Source organism: Electrona antarctica (genome assembly GCF_951216825.1).
Source record: "Electrona antarctica genome assembly, chromosome: 3".
In the NCBI taxonomy this organism is placed as follows: domain Eukaryota; kingdom Metazoa; phylum Chordata; class Actinopteri; order Myctophiformes; family Myctophidae; genus Electrona; species Electrona antarctica.
This window is the reverse complement of record NC_136808.1, coordinates 20,573,048-20,591,481: the sequence shown is the minus strand read 5'-3', so window position 1 is coordinate 20,591,481 and position 18,434 is coordinate 20,573,048. Positions and strand designations below refer to the sequence as shown.

The following is an 18,434-nucleotide window of genomic DNA, read 5'->3' as shown; positions in this document are numbered from 1 at the left end:
GTCTTGCGACAGGACAGCACAATTATTTTTGTTCCCTCAGAAGGAGTGGTAATTTCTCCCTTTCTGTCATACATTCTCATTATGCAGAATGTCCCATTTCACGTTTTCAAATCTTTGGAAATACCAGATAGGGGAGGAAGGGCTCTCTCTCTCCTCCCTACACCCTCCCTCCCTCCCTCATCCCCTCATCTTGATAAATACCCCGGCACTGAGTCCACTCCTGCAGATACCGTACAACAGTTGGACGTCCAAACCACACCAAAGCAAAGCCATTGCAGCTGCCTGTAGAGACAGATAGACAGTGTGTCTGTCTCCCTTCATTCACAGCGTGACGGACAAACCCCAGCAGGACATTGTGACCTGTAAACATTAATATCCAGTCGTCATCATCATCATCATCACCACCATCATGTACTCCACCAAGTCAGACTCCCAGGGACCAAGAAGAGGACGCAGCTTTGACTCCATGAACACTGTTTATGAAGAGAACCATCTCAACAAAGAGGTCAGTGTTTTTCAACCCATTAAGACCGGAGGCCGATTCTACAAAATGTCTTCTAAATCCTAAAACAGTTTTCTGAAAATAACGTATGTTGGTTCTCAAACTTTTTCATGTCAAGAACTCCCATCTCAAAATATGTTGCTCCAGTGCAGGGACACCCAGAACCAAAGATTAGAGTAAAAATAAATCACACTTGGGGCGCTCTTATCATAGCGCTCTTACCATCATGACATCATCAGACACTATGACATACAATTGTCCATTCACTGTGAATGGGAATTTAATGTTTGTGTAGGACAAAATCTCTGCACATACGCCAAAAGCTGGACATAGGAGGGGCTACCGCCCCTCAAACATCACACTTGTGTGAAGTGAGGGGCGCTCCACGGGCCACCAGACAGTGGCCTTGTGGTTAGAGTGTTTGTCCTGAAACTGGGAGGTCGGGGTCATACCAAAAACTGTAAAAATGGGACCCAATGCCTGCCTGCTTGGTACTCAGCATCAATGGGTTGGACTGGGGGGTCAAATCCACTAATCAAATTATTCCCGAGCGCGGCACGGCTGCAGCTCAAATTTCATTGCGGTAACGTGTGTGACAAATCATACAACTTTGACTTTGACTTATCATAATACATCAGTTGATCAGTATAGACATCATCAGCCAACAGCCAATCAAATCATCACAAATGTCATTCCGGCTAATCGCTTTTGGCATCTGCACTTTTCTGCCCTCACTTTTTATCCTCAATTATGTACTTTGCTCAGCCAATCAAATCATCGCTATGGGGTGATTATCCTTAAAGAAATATGTCTCATCAAAATATATTAAAGTACAGCAATACATTACACAATTTGAGGTATACTCTTCTATTAATATTTCAACGTACAGATGGGGGGGTTAAATCAGTGAAAATGTTGGGTATTATTTTAAAAATTATTCTGCAAAGAAAAATAATGGAGCTGGGAACTTCTCCTTTGGTCCAGTGTGAGAATGGTCCAGTGAAAAAAAAAGAAGAAAACTGCCCATTGTGGGAGTATGATATGTTTTGTCACTCAATCACTAAACCCGGGTGAAATTCATGCGAACACCTGCCTGTAGAAAAAAAATCACACTTGTGTGAAGTGAGGGGTGCTCTTATCATCACACTTTTGGCGTCCTCACTTTTCTGTCCTCATTTTTTATCCTCACTTTTTAAGCCCAATCAAATCATCGCTATGGGGTACACACGCACACACAAAGCTGGGCATATGAGGGGCTATAGCGCCCCTCAAAAACAGGGATGTGGGCAGGGAAACAAACCTACCTTCTATATGATGTCACTGAGCATCATGAAGCTACCCATGTCAGCACCCTGACTCTGTTTGGTATTAAAGACCTGTGAAGGAAGTAAGGAATGTCTTTCCAACATAGCTGCTGTGCATAGAGCCTATAGAGCCTATAGCTGTGGCGGCCATTTTGTGGTAGAAGAAAGAAAGGGCTCGCAGCTCCAGAAAACGTTTATTCAGCGACACTGCAGGCAGGACATACGATGTTTACAAGTCTTTTTCAAGTACATTTTGTGGTGCCACAGATTTCCAAAAATATTTATGTTAAGCTTAAAACCAAGCCATCCACACCTCCATGGTGAATCATGATGATAAAATATTTGATTCTGTGCCAAAAACAATTTTAATATTTAATTATATTACCGGTATCCATCCATCCATCCATCCATCCATCCATCCATCCATCCATCCATCCATCCATCCATCCATCCATCCATCCATCCATCCATCCATCATCCATCCATCCATCTTCAACAGCGTATCCGTAGTCGGGGCATGGGGCCAACAGCTCCAGCATGAGCTCCAGACTTCACTTAACTTAACTTCATTCTGGGGGATCCCGAGGCATTGCAACGCCAGTTTGGAGATCCTTTGTCTTCCCGGGGGTCTCCTTCCAGTGGGACGTGCATCGACGACCTCTCTAGGGAGACGCTCAGGACTCAGGCATCCTTACGAAAATCAATTACAATAGTCCTAAACCTCAAATAAACAGTCCAACATAATATGCCATATCAAAGAGAAAAAGAAAGTGGCTGTTACACAATCTATTGCTTTGGATACATAATATGAGGTCTGTGGACATGATCCAAATTCAGTGTGGTGTTAATCCTCAAGGATCCGGAGGAGAGGCCTTATAGCTGCCCTCTGAGAAATGAGATGACCCACATCAGGGGTGCCCACACTTTTTTGACTTGAGAGTTATACTTTGAAAATGACCAGCTGAACAAAATCTACCCAACAAAATAATGAATGCCTTCACAGACAGCAACACTCATCTAGCAATCAAGTCACCTTAACCCCCTGAACCCCAACACCCATATTATGGGGTGATTTAAGGGCATAGTATGCAACCATTTACAGCTGCACTCAGGACAATACATATAGCTGTGAGCAGCGATAAGACGGGTTCAAGCCGTGAAAAAACCTTTTTCACAGCGTCTGCTCTAAGGGGTCTTCGGGCTTGACCCCTAATGACCACCTTCTTTGTTTCTAATTTTAAATGGCATCTATAAACAGATGCTAGGTTCATTGTTTACCTGGTATCCTGTATAGCTTCAATTACTTAGATATTATATTGTTTAGACATTTTGCTAGGTTCATTGTTTACCTGTGATCCTATACTGACTGAGGCACTACTACACTGTCTCTCTGCATTCTGTGTATGTGTTTACCTATGTATACGGCACTCTGGATAAAGAGCGCCTGGTAAATGCCTAATAACAATTGTTTTAAAGTGAAATCTGTTTCCACTGGTTAACGCTCAGTGGGTGGAAACTAAAGCCAGCTCTCTGCTGCTGAAATGTCAAGGACTTCCATGTCATCAGTAGCACATTGTTGCTGTCGGAGTGAAAACCTCACAAGTCCAAAACCAGTGGGGAAAAAGTACTCACATTTTTTACTGGAGTAAAAGTATCAATAGGCCTACTGCAATGTGGAAATACGATACATACGATACAAGTAAAAGTCTGGAATTCAAAATCTACTTGTTTTTGGTACCAATTAAAGAACCAAAGCAAAAAGAATGTCCCATTTCAAGTATTCAACATACAAATCTTTTGAAAAGCTTACAATGTGTTGCATCGCGCAACACATGTTGAGCTCGTAGATCGATTATTTTCAAATGAAGTGGTTAATGTATGTTTTGTAATAATAAATAATCAAAATCTACAAAGTAACTAAAGTTTTCAAATGAGGGCAGTGGAGTAAAAGTGCAATATTTGCCTCTGAGATGTAGTATTGATAGTATAGATGAGTATTGGAAATTGGAAATATAGGCCTATACTAACGTAACGTACAAACACCTCGAAATTGTACTTAAGTACCATACTTAGTAAATGTACTTTCACAGTTTCACCACTGTCCAAAACTGCTACTTTTCATGATTCAAATTCATGACCGCTGGCCGTGAGGTGGCGCATTTTGAGCTTGTAGATCGGATGTTTGCTACTGTACTTTTGTGTGCCACTGTAGTTAGTGTCACAGAAAGTAGCAAACATATTACATACTACAGTGCAGTATGATGAATTAGTGCATCATTTACAAAACAGGGGCGCTCTTATCATCATACATCATCATACATGATCACACTCTGGCCAATCACAATTGGCGTCCTCACTTTTTATCCTCAATACGTACATTGCTCAGCCAATCAAATCATCGCTATGGGGTACGCACAAACACAAAGCCGGGAATAGGAAGAGGGGCTAGTGCCCCTCAAAAATGAAATATAACATTGAAATATGGAGATACAGGGTTTCTGCCTGACATGGAGGTCAGAGTGTTTTTTCAAGTGAATGGAACCAAACATCTGTCACTGTGGTTGCTGTGTGTTCAAACACAGCGTGAAAGAGCTACCGTACAGATGAAAGAGGAAATACAGTAAATTGTCTGTCTCATTTCAGCAGGACGGCAAACTCACTAATGATACTGTCTTTAGTGCCCACTGACTCATTGTCAGAACTGGCGAAGCCAACCCTAAAGAGCATGCAAGCGGGCTGCCATGCTTGTTGGCCCGAGACCCGAAAGGCTGAAACACCAGAGGATGCCTTAGAGCAGGGGTTCTCAACCCGTGGGTCGCGACCCCTCGAGGGGTCGCCAAATTATTTTGGGGGGTCCCCAAATTATTAAAAAAAAATGTTTTTTTTGCAACTGAATGGCTGTAAAGTGGAAATGAAGAGTTTACATATAGTACACATAGTACATGCATACACCTTCCCTAATGATTATGGTTTCAGTATTTATTTATGGTGTATTGTCTCTATTATTAAGGTTATTGTAGCAGTCAATTTATATTGGGGGTCGGGAGGGGGCGGGGCGGGGGTCCCGAGACGTTGCCAAAGCATTTTCGGGGGTCCCCGGCCAAAAAGGTTGAGAACCCCTGCCTTAGAGCTCCAAAAGACTGTTTTCTGTGGCATCACAGCTGTGATACACCACATTCATGGATGAATAAACATTGAAAAAACGTTCATTTTTAGACCAGTTATAACCCGGTTTTAGACGGCTGGTTAGACGTATTTTAGACATACCTGTATAATATCCCGGAAAATGCTCAGTGAGTCCATTTAACTAAAACAAAATGAATTCAGTTATGCACATAATATATAGGCTATCAGTACACAGTCACACCCAAGTCTGTTCAAGTTCACTTTTAACTTCATGTTTGAACACCTTTGGTTTTGTTTGTTCTGTAGTAGATTATCTGATTCCACATGGTGGCTCCACTCACTCAGAGCTTTAATTAAATGCAGCATTTCTGCTCAGAGGGATTTGAAGTTGATCCACTTCTACTACTAATCCTGAGCTGCTGTTGACGTCAAACATGTGCATGTGCAATTGTGCATGTGCATGTGCATGTGCATGTGCATGTGCATGTGCATGTGCATGTGCATGTGCATGTGCATGTGCATGTGCATGTGTGCGTGCGTGCGTGCGTGCGTGCGTGCGTGCGTGCGTGCGTGCGTGCGTGCGTGCGTGCGTGCGTGCGTGCGTGCGTGCATGCGTTATATCGATATAACAATATATGAGACCATGCTTTACATCACCTGAGTCTTATTTTTACTGTTTATTTTCAAATATTTTCAAAAATAGTGAATATCGAGCTGATATTTATAGTATGGTTAAAATTGTTAAAATATACAATATTAGAATCTAATTAGTGAAATTATATTCTGTTGGAATTCAATCAAGTCTGATCAGATTGTACAGACATTGTGCTTATTGTTATTTGTGGACAGATCCACCATAATGCATCTGGTTTGGCCGAGCGTCTATAGTACGAACACAATTGGCCCATGTTCAGCCGGGCGGGGAGGAGGGCGAACTTTGTCACTGCATATGTATTCCTACGGGCTTTGGTGGCACCTGTCAGTGGGGAGTGTCGGGCGGGAGGAGTAGGACGAAGGCTCTACGTCCTCCCGGTGGAGGCTCCTCACTGGCAGGTGAGTCAGTAGGATAGGACAGCAGTGACAACAAACAAATGTGTGAGGGGAGGAATCAATTGGGATAACGAGTCTTGGGGAGAAAAGGGGGGAATAAGCTAAAAAACAAGTGTTTGTGTTTGTGACCAGATGTGCAAGCTGAGCTTCAGCAAGATGGGTGACAGCAACAAGGACAACAAGAAGAATGGGAAGGGTCAGGCTGCCATCGTCTTCTCCTTGAAGAACGAGGTGGGAGGGCTGGTCAAGGCTCTCAGATGCTTCCAGGTGAGTGTTGCATTGGCTTTACAAGGCCTGTGGGGCTTTTCACCTCGCCATTTACCGGTACTAGTTTAGAATAGCTTTTGCACGCCCAGAATAAATTGGAAATTGGAAATTGGACTTTCTGCACAATTAGTATGTCCCAAGAAGCTCGCTAGCCTAGCAACCCAGTCTGACTGCTGCGCTCTGGGAGAACAGAGCAGCTGATTTATTTGTTTTGATCAGGTGTTCCATCATGCTCGTTTGAAGCATGGCTGAAGAAGGCTGTTTCAACCAATCAGATTGCGTTCTCAAAATGACCTGTTTTATAATAGGTTAATAACCTGGCAGAGTCACTTTATTAACACAGGTCTCCTCATTGGCTGGAGCTCAAACTCTAGCTTTCCATGCAGTGCGGGGTAAACTACTAAAGTACCCTTACGTATCATTTCGAGGTACTTTTACTTTAGTGGATTTTTTTCTTTTTTTGTCAATTAACTATTAGTGTTAGTCATCACAGCTTAGTTTTTATTTCGTTGTTATTTCGTTTTCCTCAGTGAAAAAATTTAGTCGCCGAACATTCTTCGTCATAGTTTTAGTAGACGAAAGCAACACTGCCTTAATTGTCCTGCATGTCCTCTCTCACTGAATCCAGGAACCTCCTCTTGTACCCCTCGTCTCTCCTCTGCACATATCCAAACCTCCTCTTGTACCCCTCATCTCTCCTCTGCACATATCCAAACCTCCTCTTGTACCCCTCGTCTCTCCTCTGCACATATCCAAACCATCTCAACCTCCTCTTGTACCCCTCATCTCTCCTCTGCACATATCCAACAGGAACCTCCTCTTGTACCCCTCGTCTCTCCTCTGCACATATCCACACCATCTCAACCTCCTCTTGTACCCCTCATCTCTCCTCTGCACATATCCACACCATCTCAACCTCCTCTTGTACCCCTCATCTCTCCTCTGCACATATCCACACCATCTCAACCTCCTCTTGTACCCCTCATCTCTCCTCTGCACATATCCACACCATCTCAACCTCCTCTTGTACCCCTCATCTCTCCTCTGCACATATCCTCCTCTTGTACCCCTCATCTCACCTCTGCACATATCCACACCATCTCAACCTCCTCTTGTACCCCTCATCTCTCCTCTGCACATATCCTCCTCTTGTACCCCTCATCTCTCCTCTGCACATATCCACACCATCTCAACCTCCTCTTGTACCCCTCATCTCTCCTCTGCACATATCCACACCATCTCAACCTCCTCTTGTACCCCTCATCTCTCCTCTGCACATAACCTCCTCTTGTACCCCTCATCTCTCCTCTGCACATATCCTCCTCTTGTACCCCTCATCTCTCCTCTGCACATATCCAGACCATCTCAACCTCTTGTACCCCTCATCTCTCCTCTGCACATATCCAAACCATCTCAACGTGTTGCCTCTTTTGTTTCATCCCCATGCAAGTCTTAACTAACTTGAACTGAAAATGTAGTCATTTTTTCTGATCTTTTACTCCATTAATTTCTATCCGCCAGTGCCACCGTTTCCAAGCCGTACAGCATGGCTGCTCACACTACTGTCTTATAGGCTACATCTTCCCTTTCACTCTTTCACCGTATTCTGGTCATCGCCATACTGGCTTATGGTGGAATTTTTTGTCAAAATTATATTTTTGCCATGGACCTACAAAATGAGTAGACAAACACATAAAGACATACAATTGGAACCAAATGGACCCATAGCGTCCATTTAGTTCCATGTGGAAGGCTACACACCAGCCAGGCTCCATACCAGCTAGAGGTCAAACCCTAATGAGCTGGCATCAGGGCTACTCTGTTAACACCTCCAGCCAGGCTCCATACCAGCTAGAGGTCTGTTAACACCTCCAGCCAGGCTCCATACCAGCTAGAGGTCTGTTAACACCTCCAGCCAGGATCCATACCAGCTAGAGGTCTGTTAACACCTCCAGCCAGGCTCCATACCAGCTAGAGGTCTGTTAACACCTCCAGCCAGGCTCCATACCAGCTAGAGGTCTGTTAACACCTCCAGCCAGGCTCCATACCAGCTAGAGGTCTGTTAACACCTCCAGCCAGGCTCCATACCAGCTAGAGGTCAAACCCTAAAACGCTTTCCATGTGGGGATAAAACCCCATTAGTCTGCTTCTTACCAGTGGTGGAAAGAAGTACTCAGATTTGTTTTACTTCAATGTAGAAATACTATCATAATGTAGGCTACTTAAAGTGCCAAAAGCAGAATGTGCCATTTCAAGTTTTCAAATGTATAAAAAATCTTTAGAATATAGCAGATCTATAAGCTCACAATGTGTCGCAAGTCTCGCGCCGCATTGTGAAAAGATACATTGGCTATTTTCAAATGGCCAAAATGTATATAGGGCTATGTCAGTGTATGTTTTGTAATAATAATCAAAATATACAAATTAACTAGTAACAAAACATTTCAAATAATTGTAGTGTAGTAAAAGTACAATATTTGCCTCTGAGATGTAATTAAGTATTAAGTACAGTACTTGAGATCATGTACTTAGTTACTTTCCACCACTGGTTCTTACAAGGGGTGAAGTACTCAATCAGTAATCAATTATGCAGAATGTTTCTGTGTTGCCTTTGTCAGCGTGACACTGATGAAGGCTGGATAGCCGAAACGTTTGTGCTTCATTGTAAAGAAGAATTAATATAAAAATTAACTCTTGTCATTCTGAGTGCGACCCATCATTTTTGTAAATGATAATGGTAAATGATTAGTCTTGTTCTTACATTGTAAATTCCCCCAAAAAAGGGAAAGGGGGAAGTGTGCTCCTCACATTATGTAGAATGCACTTGCATAATTCACTGAAGGATGTGCCTCTCTGGCTTCTTTCAAAACTTTGAAATGAGGGGTCATATGTTCTGTAGCTAGTTTTTTTATATTCTATGATCTGTTGATGAATTGACTACATGCATGGGACTAAAAGTGGACTAAAAGTGGAAGTCCCCAGCCAGGACCTTTTATTATGTTATCCTTTTAAAGCCCAATTGTTTGAATTGATCCGCCGACAGGAGAAGCACGTCAACCTGGTGCACATCGAGTCGCGCAAGTCCAAGAGGAGGAACTCGGACTTTGAGATCTTCGTGGACTGTGACAGCGACCACGAGCAGCTCAGAGAGCTGACTCAGCTGCTGAGGACACACGCCAACGTGGTGGAGGAGCTGGAACCTCTGGGCAACAGCAAAGAAGACGGTAAGGGGCTGCACAACCATATTGGCTTGTGGTCAAAATTCCATGTTAGCCAAGAACATACAGTACAAAATGAGTGGACAATAATATTAACAGAAACACATAAAGGGCTAGCCTTGGTAGTGCTGTCGCCTCACAGCTAGAAGGTCCTGGGTTCGATTCCCGCTGGGGACAAATGTGGGCGCTGGGGGCATGTTCTCTCCTCCGCGTCATCAGTGCCCATACCCGAGGCGGGGTTGGCGAAAGGGCCTTTCTGTGTGGAGTTCTGTTCTCCCCGTGTCCCCTAGGGTGCATAGAAGGAAGAGGTCAGTCCGCTGCCCCCCCAGGTTGGCAGAGGAAGTGTAGCGTCCAGGATTACATTAGATAATTGACACTGGGTGAAAAAATGGGGTGCAAAATTGTGGGATAAAAAATTATCACCATCATTTAAGATACATGTAACCACAGTAAGACTATGGCTAAACCTAAACGTGTTCCTAAATGTAAACTCAGTAAAATTAATACAAGAACCGCTGGAGGCAATCAGTCCGCGAAAACAAACAGGACGAGAGTGTTTACTGGTAAAACATACAGTACATCAACCACTTCAGCTCTATTTAAACTTGGCTATTTGAAAATAGACGAGCAAGCTCACAATGCGACACGTTGGGAGCTTGTATAAATCTGCTATTTTCAAAAGATTTTAATACATTTTATAAATACTGTATGATACCTTTTGAAAAGAGACATACTGCATAATGAGTGCTTTTACTTTTCGTACTATATTTTGATGCCAATACTTTTGTACTTTTACTCAGGTACATTTTTTACCATACCCTGACTTTTACTTGTAACAAAGTATTTCTACATTGCAGTATTGATATATTTTAGTTAAGTGAATAATTTGAGTACTTTGTCCACCACTGCAGACATGACGGCCCCCTGGTTCCCCAAGAAGATCTCAGATCTGGACATGTGTGCCAACCGGGTCCTGATGTATGGCGATGAGCTGGATGCTGATCACCCTGTACGTTATACTACACTGTACACTACAATACTACTGTATAGTACACTACAATACCCACAATACCACTGTGCAATACACTACACTACACTACACTACACTACACTACACTACACTACACTACACACAATACTGATCACCCTGTACGTTATACTACACTGTACACTACAATACTACTGTATAGTACACTACAATACCCACAATACCACTGTGCAATACACTACACTACACACAATACTGATCATCCTGTATGTTATGGTACACACACAATACCAGTGTAGTTTGTTTGTTTGTTTGTTTGCAGGGCTTCAAAGACAACGTTTACCGTAAGAGAAGGAAATACTTTGCTGACATGGCCATGAGCTACAAGCAGTGAGTTTACTCAAAGTACACTTCCTCAGTGGAGAGACTATGCCACATATAGACATAACATTATATATGTAATTTGTAGCCTGGTTTCCAGCCCATATACCAGTAAGATGCCTGAGGGCGAGAAGCTGGCGCTTTGGCATGGGGGGGTCAGATCAACATATCTGCCTGGGCGACGGCAGACAGCAGACTGCTGGGCGAGCGCTGGTGCTTTTGCATGGGGGGTCAGATCAACATGGAATGAATTCTGTACTGGCCACATATGGAGTATGTCTTGAGTGTACAGGGTTCGATGAGGTCAGATCAACATATGGAATGTCAGAACCGGTCAGCTCCATATATGGAGATCTAAGTGTGACAGCGGGGGCAGTGTCTTGAGTGTACAGGGTTTGATGAGGGCCCAGGTAGGCCCGGGCCTTAATTTTCCGCCCTGTTGAGAACGTAAATATTGATGACATCAGGGATCTCCATATATGGGCTCAATTGTGAGAGCAGGTCGCATTTACTATGACATCAGGGAGCATCACTGATGATGTCACATGATGTCATGAGACCTGGGCACCATATATGGGACTTTCCCCATGTGATACACTGACAGACAGGAAATGCACGATTCCATATAGTTAATATGCCTGGAGCAGGTCACTCCACTGAGTGAACTGCTTCTTTGGAAGCTTCAGAGTCTGATAATCAGGTTATATGTTATGTATTTATTCCTCAGTGGAATTGGAATATAGTCTTTCCACTGACGATTAAACACATTTGCCACATAGACATACCATTTAAAAGTTATATAGGCTATGTTATATGTTTATTCCTCAGTGGAAAGACTATAGTCTTTATTCCTCAGTAGAGAGACTATACCTATGATGACATATAGACATGACATTTAAAAATTATATATGTTCTGTTTATTCCTCAGTGGAAAGACTATATGACATATAGACATGACATTTAAAGGTTATATGTTTATTCCTCAGTGGAGAGCCTATATGCCACGTAGACTTCACAGAGGAGGAGGTGCGGACGTGGGGGGTGGTGTTCAGGGAACTCAACAAGCTGTACCCCACGCACGCCTGCAGAGAGTACCTGAAGAACCTGCCCCTGCTGTCCAAACACTGCAACTATAGGGAGGACAACATCCCACAGCTGGAGGACGTCTCGCGCTTCCTCAAGGGTGAGAGAGGGGGCGCCAGAGGGACCCTAATACTGTAATGACAATTAACGTGATGTGCCTGTTTGTGTGTGACAGATTTACCTTGGTCATTGATTGATTGAAGTACAGTTTGCAGAATTACAGTACATTTCAAGCACAACTCAATACAAAAAACTGTTAACTGTGAGTGGACGACCCAATAAAGCACTACACTTGTTTACAAGAGGGTCCACCTTGTTCAATTCATCATAACATTTAGAGACATGCAAATATACACTTCTAGCCAAAAAACAGGAAATCGTCATCATAAAGGAGGTAAAAAGGGAAAAGAAAACATATACAGTGAGGGGGAGAAGGGGTGGGTGGGGGATTCAGCTTAAGTAAAACATTTGGGTACTTTTTCCACCACTACCTAAACTTGTGGCAGTGGTGGCCGAACGGATAGCGGAGCGGTCTTGATACCGGAAGGTCGCCAGTTCAAATCAGCGGTCCGACACGTTAAAATTATCACCGCTGAAGTGCCCTTGAGCAAGGCTTTGAACCACTACGATGAAATGTGTTCTATGAGCAGGGCCTGGCTGGAAACAAGTTCTTGAGCTTAGCCCAGATACCCTGGGTAAATATAGTAATCATTTCATTTCATTTCATTTCCTAACCTTATTCCTAAACCTATAACCTCAGTAAAACTATGCCTATATGTCTTGTGGTGAGCGTTCTGAGAAAAAACAACATACAGGCGAGTTGGTTTGAAGGTGACCGTTCCGGTTACCATTTGTTTTCATGTTTTTGTTACTGTTAATGTACAGATTATTATCATGCTAGTATATAGTATAAACATATAGGAGCCAGTGGTTAGAGCATAGTATATAGTATAAACAGATAGGGGCCACCCTAGTGTAGTGGTTAGAGCATAGTATATAGTATAAACAGATAGGGGCCACCCTAGTGTAGTGGTTAGAGCATAGTAGTATAAACAGATAGGGGCCACCCTAGTGTAGTGGTTAGAGCATAGTATATAGTATAAACAGATAGGGGCCACCCTAGTGTAGTGGTTAGAGCATAGTAGTATAAACAGATCGGGGCCACCCTAGTGTAGTGGTTAGAGCATAGTAGTATAAACAGATAGGGGCCACCCTAGTGTAGTGGTTAGAGCATATGCCTTTCAAGCGGAAGGTTGTTGGTTTGACTGGGGTCAACGTCAGCAAGGGCATGCGGTCCCAACGTAGTCCAAACACCACATAAAAAACGGCCTTACTGGCCCCATTCAATGGTATGATACCAGTCGAATGGGGGGCCTTACTGGCCCCATTCAATGGTATGATACCAGTCGAATGGGGGGCCTTACTGGCCCCATTCAATGGTATGATACCAGTCGAATGGGGTGCAGCAAGAGGTGCGTCTATAGCATGTCCTGGACGGGGAATGCGGACGTAAAAGTTGGTGGTAATCTTTGCATATTGTTTTTAGACTGATGCTACATGGGTGCATTGTTTACCCTGTGATCCTAGTTTACTGAGGCACTACTATACACATGTCTCTCTGCATTCTATGGATGTGTTTACCTTATTATAAGTCATCTGAAAGTTGATTACCTTGCCATGTAACTAAATTATGAATTGTAACAGATGATGTACAATAGTTTACATATCATGCCCAGGTATTTATAAAAAACAAATTGTGCATGGATGCGTGTATGTGTGTGTGCGTGCGTGCGTGCACCCGTGCACCCATGTGTGTGTGTGTGTGTGTGTGTGTGTGTGTGTGTGTGTGTGTGTGTGTGTGTGTGTGTGTGTGTGTGTGTGTGTGTGTGTGTGTGTGTGTGTGCGTGTGCGCAGAGCACTCAGGTTTCATCATCAGACCAGTAGCAGGGTATCTGTCTCCCAGAGACTTCTTAGCAGGTCTGGCCTTCAGAGTGTTCAACTGTACCCAGTATGTGAGACATAGTTCTGACCCGCTGTACACCCCCGAACCGTAAGTACACACACACACACACACACACACACACACACACACACACACACACACACACACACACACACACACACACACACACACACACACACACACATAAAATGGTGTAATAACAGCAAGTATATGGGTGATTAAAAAGGTTATGTCTGTAGGAGTGCAGGGCTGCAGGCTAAGTGCAGGTGGAAAACGTTAGTTAAACTTGCAAAGTTTAACAACAAAAGTGACACATTAGCCTACAGGTTACATCTTCTGATAGTTGTACTTGAATGTTGACATGAAATAATAATCCTGCTTAGTTTTTCATTAGCGTGAACATGACAAAATAGGGCAGCTTGTTGTGACGCATCATTCTGATCACGATCACACGTGGGGGGGGTGACAGCCATCGTTGCTCTACTCGAGGAGCGGTCGGTCGTCTCTGCTCCGTCATTGCCCCATCTGGGTTCCTAGAGAAATAGAGACAGAAGGAAGAGCGATAATCGAGGAGGAAGAAGGAGCTTGGGGTGGAGGAGGACGATGAATTTGAAAGCAGTTAATGGCAGAAATAGGCGATCTACAAGAGCAGTACTCAAGTCACGACCCATGTTTGGTCTGTTGTGAAGCAGAACAGACAAGCCGGCCGAGATATCACACTGTGGTGATTGCAGCCATAGATATATATAAACTCTAGATAGCTCACCCGCGCTGTTGGCCAATGGAGAGCGACGTCGTTACGTGGCGGCCATCTTACCTCGGGCCACATAACATTGTGTCTATGGGGCATGTACTCTTAAATGACCATAACTTGCTCAATTTTCAACCGATTTTCAAACGGTTTGGTTTGTTATAAACGTCAGAGACGTCCACATACTTATATGCTTTTATACGACGTTCATATAAAAAAAAATAAGCAGATACGCGTCCTGAATCATAGCCACGTTGACAACGTTTGTAATAAACCAACCCGTTTGTAAATCCGTCAAGATTTGAGCGAGTTATGACTGTTTCTGTTTGAGCTGCCATTGAACATACTGTACTGTAGCCCCGAAGTAAGATGGCTGCCGGGTGAACGACGTCAGAAACTCCGCCTTGAGCCATCTAGTTTATATATATCTATGATGATTGGCTGTGGTGAGTGGAGGCAGGTGTAGTGGATACGGTGATTGTGAATGGGGCGTGGCTAATGAGTGAGGGCAAGTGTGGTAGATAGGGAAGCGATTGAAAATGTGGAGTGGCCGTGATAAGCAGAGGGTGGTCTCTACGTTGAACACAACTACATAAAGTGATGCCACTGTCATGCAACATGGAAGTAGTATGGACTGCGACCGAGTCAGCGTCTCTCCGCTGGAAGGTTATAGCTTCACGGCCCAGGAAACTGAATTCCCGGCCGCCCTCTTGGTGGTACATGTCCTGCGTATTGGCTCCATAAGGTCAGAGCAGAACATTTAGAAACATTTAGGAAACGTTTATAAAGCCTGCAACATGTTGGAGGCGCCAGACCTTCCTCAGTCGTTCTGGAATAAGATCATCTTCAATCATTTCTTCATTTGGATGCTGCAGGCCTCTCTGGGGCAATTACACTCGTTGGCTAAATTGTGTGCGTGCGTGCGTGCGTGCGTGTGTGTGTGTGTGTGTGTGACGTGTGAGTGTGACGTGTGCGTGCGTGCGTGCGTGCGTGTGTTGTTTGTGTGCGTGTGTGTGTGCGTTTCAGAGACACATGCCATGAGCTCCTGGGTCACGTGCCCCTGCTGGCGGAGCCCAGCTTCGCTCAGTTCTCTCAGGAGATCGGCCTGGCTTCACTGGGAGCCGATGATGACTCTGTTCAAAAACTGGCTACGGTGAGGACACACACATACACACACACGCGCGCACGCACGCATGCACGCATTCACGCATGCACACACACACACACACATGTGCACACACACACACACACACACACACACACACACACACACACACACACACACACACACACACACACACACACACACACACACACACACACACACTGTAGTCTGCACAGTGTACACAATACACATGGCTATAGTGAGGAGACACTAATGAATGGGATCATCTGTGTGAAAGCAGAGACTCTCCTCTTTCCTTTGAGTTAAGTTGTAGTGTAATAATGCTATATTATGTTTTTTTCTACAGTGTTATTTCTTCACAGTGGAGTTTGGTCTGTGTAAACAGGAAGGAAGGCTTCGCGCCTACGGAGCTGGTCTGCTGTCCTCTATCAGTGAACTGAAGGTATCAGTCTCCTCTCCTCTCCTCTCCTCTCCTCTCCTCTCCTCTCCTCTCCTCTCCTCTCCTCTCCTCTCCTCTCCTCTCCTCTCCTCTCCTCTCCTCTCCTCTCCTCTCCTCTCCTCTCCTCTCCTCTCCTCTCCTCTCCTCTCCTCTCCTCTCATCTGTTATCAGATATTCTGCCTCATAGTGTGATCAGGACTCATGAACACAGTTCTGTCTGTCTGTCTGTCTGTCTGTCTGTCTGTCTGTCTGTCTGTCTGTCTGTCTGTCTGTCTGTCTGTCTGTCTGTCTGTCTGTCTGTCCGTCCGTCTCTCCCTCCCAGCACGCCCTCTCGGGGAACGCCCACATTCGAGCATTCGACCCGGTGGTGACGTGCAACCAGGAGTGCATCATCACCACCTTCCAGGACGTCTACTTTGTGTCTGACAGCTTCGAGGACGCCAAGGCCAAGATGAGGTCAGTGTGAGTAGATCACCAGAACCCTAAAGCGGGACGTTTTCAAATGTATGAAAATCTTTTGAAAATGGCAGCTCTATAAGGTCACAATGCGTCGCATTGCATCGGCTATGTTCAAATGGCTGAGATGTATCAAGGGCTGAAGTGGTTAAAGAATGTTTTCTAACAATAATCTAAATCTAAAATGTAACTAGTAGTAACTAAAGTTTTCAAATAATTGTAGTGACGTAAAGGTCTAAGTAGAAGTAAAGCATTGGAAAATGCAATTACTAGTACAAATACCTCAACATTGTACTTTAGTACAGCACTTTAAGTAAATGTACTTAGTTACTTTCCACCACTGGATTTTATTTAGTTTTTGTTTCAGTTGAGGAACTCAACACTGCATGGTTTCCACGTCTCTCTCTCTCTCTCTCTCTCTCTCTCTCTCTCTCTCTCTCTCTCTCTCTCTCTCTCTCTCTCTCTCTCTCTCTCTCTCTCTCTCTCTCTCTCTCTCTCTCTCTCTCTCTCTCTCTGTCAGGGAGTTCGCCAAGACCATCCGCCGGCCGTTCACGGTGCGTTACAACCCGTACACCCAGAGTGTGGACATTCTGAAGGACACCAGCAGCATCACCAACATGGTGGAGGACCTGCGGCACGAGCTGGACATCGTCGGAGACGCCCTCAACCGCCTCAACAAACACATGGGGGTCTGAGAGAGAGAGAGAGAGAGAGAGAGAGAGAGACAGAGAGACAGAGACAGAGAGAGAGAGAGAGCTTGAGGAGGGGGTTCAGGGAGTCAAAACAGTAGTAGCGTAATATGTACAGATTTGGGGGTTTTCTAGTAGTGTATGTATGGAATTGCCAATCTGTGTTATTTCACTGTGTTTGGGTGAGATCGGGCTGGAAGTGTGTGTGTGTGTGGGGGGGGGGGGGGGGAGGGGGGGGCTGCTTCATTGGTAGGTTCCAGTTCAGCTCTAGGTTAGATTAAACAAGGCTGGAACTTGGTAAAGATGTGAAATATCTTAGTCCGGGTTTGGGTTGGAAGAACTAAACCACTGTTTCCTAAACCGTGTGTCGGGACCCATATGTGGGTCGTGGACCAATTTTCATGGGTTGCCAGTAAATACCAATTTATTTCTTTTTTTGTTTACTACGTTTTGTTTTGAATTATTATTATTTCAAAAGGTTTTCAAAGAATTCCACCCCAAAAGAGAATCCATTAAAATACTATGTATGTCTATTATAATGAATGTTTTGGTCGTGTACTATTTTACTATTAAGGTACACACCTACTTTAGCCAGGGCTTAGTAAGTAGAGACACCAGACGATTCTGTCACTCAACGAGATTCACACTCCCCAAAACCAATGGGTATTTATAGTACAAAGAAATGTTGGCTTGTTCGATTTTTAAAACAAGCCACGGAAGTTTTAAAACAAGCCCCAAAAGCCGCAACCTAAGACTGGGAAACTCTGGAAAACTCTTGGAAAAAAAACAAGTCAAAAGTTGCGAGAAATAAGCGCACTTGGCAACCCTGGTTCTGGACCAAAATGAGCTGGTTAGCCTGGTGTCCTCCTACTGGTCTGATCTTATGTTAGTAACTCATGTAAAGCATCATCATACTGTGTAGTGTGCACAAGTATTACTGTGTATAATGTACTGTATAGTAACGTCTACATGTATGTGTCTTATCCTATGGCATCTATCTCAGATATACACAGATATACAAGTAAACACACACACACACACACACACACACACACGTGCATGCACGCGCATGCACACACGCACACACACAC

General features: G+C 44.1%; 1 protein-coding gene across 1 annotated transcript; it reads left to right on the top strand.

Moving 5' to 3' along the window:
* Positions 1-409: 409 nt before the first annotated feature.
* On the top strand, positions 410-17,349 carry LOC306920372 (tryptophan 5-hydroxylase 1-like; the record flags this gene model as incomplete). The annotated part of the gene is made up of 11 exons (XM_079497115.1): positions 410-505; positions 6,115-6,249; positions 9,293-9,473; positions 10,379-10,476; positions 10,778-10,845; positions 11,823-12,019; positions 13,834-13,969; positions 15,660-15,786; positions 16,106-16,201; positions 16,521-16,654; positions 17,175-17,349. 11 exons carry the CDS (start codon positions 410-412, stop codon positions 17,347-17,349), a joined length of 1,443 nt encoding a protein of 480 aa, XP_079353241.1.
* Between the last annotated feature and the right edge of the window lie 1,085 nt (positions 17,350-18,434).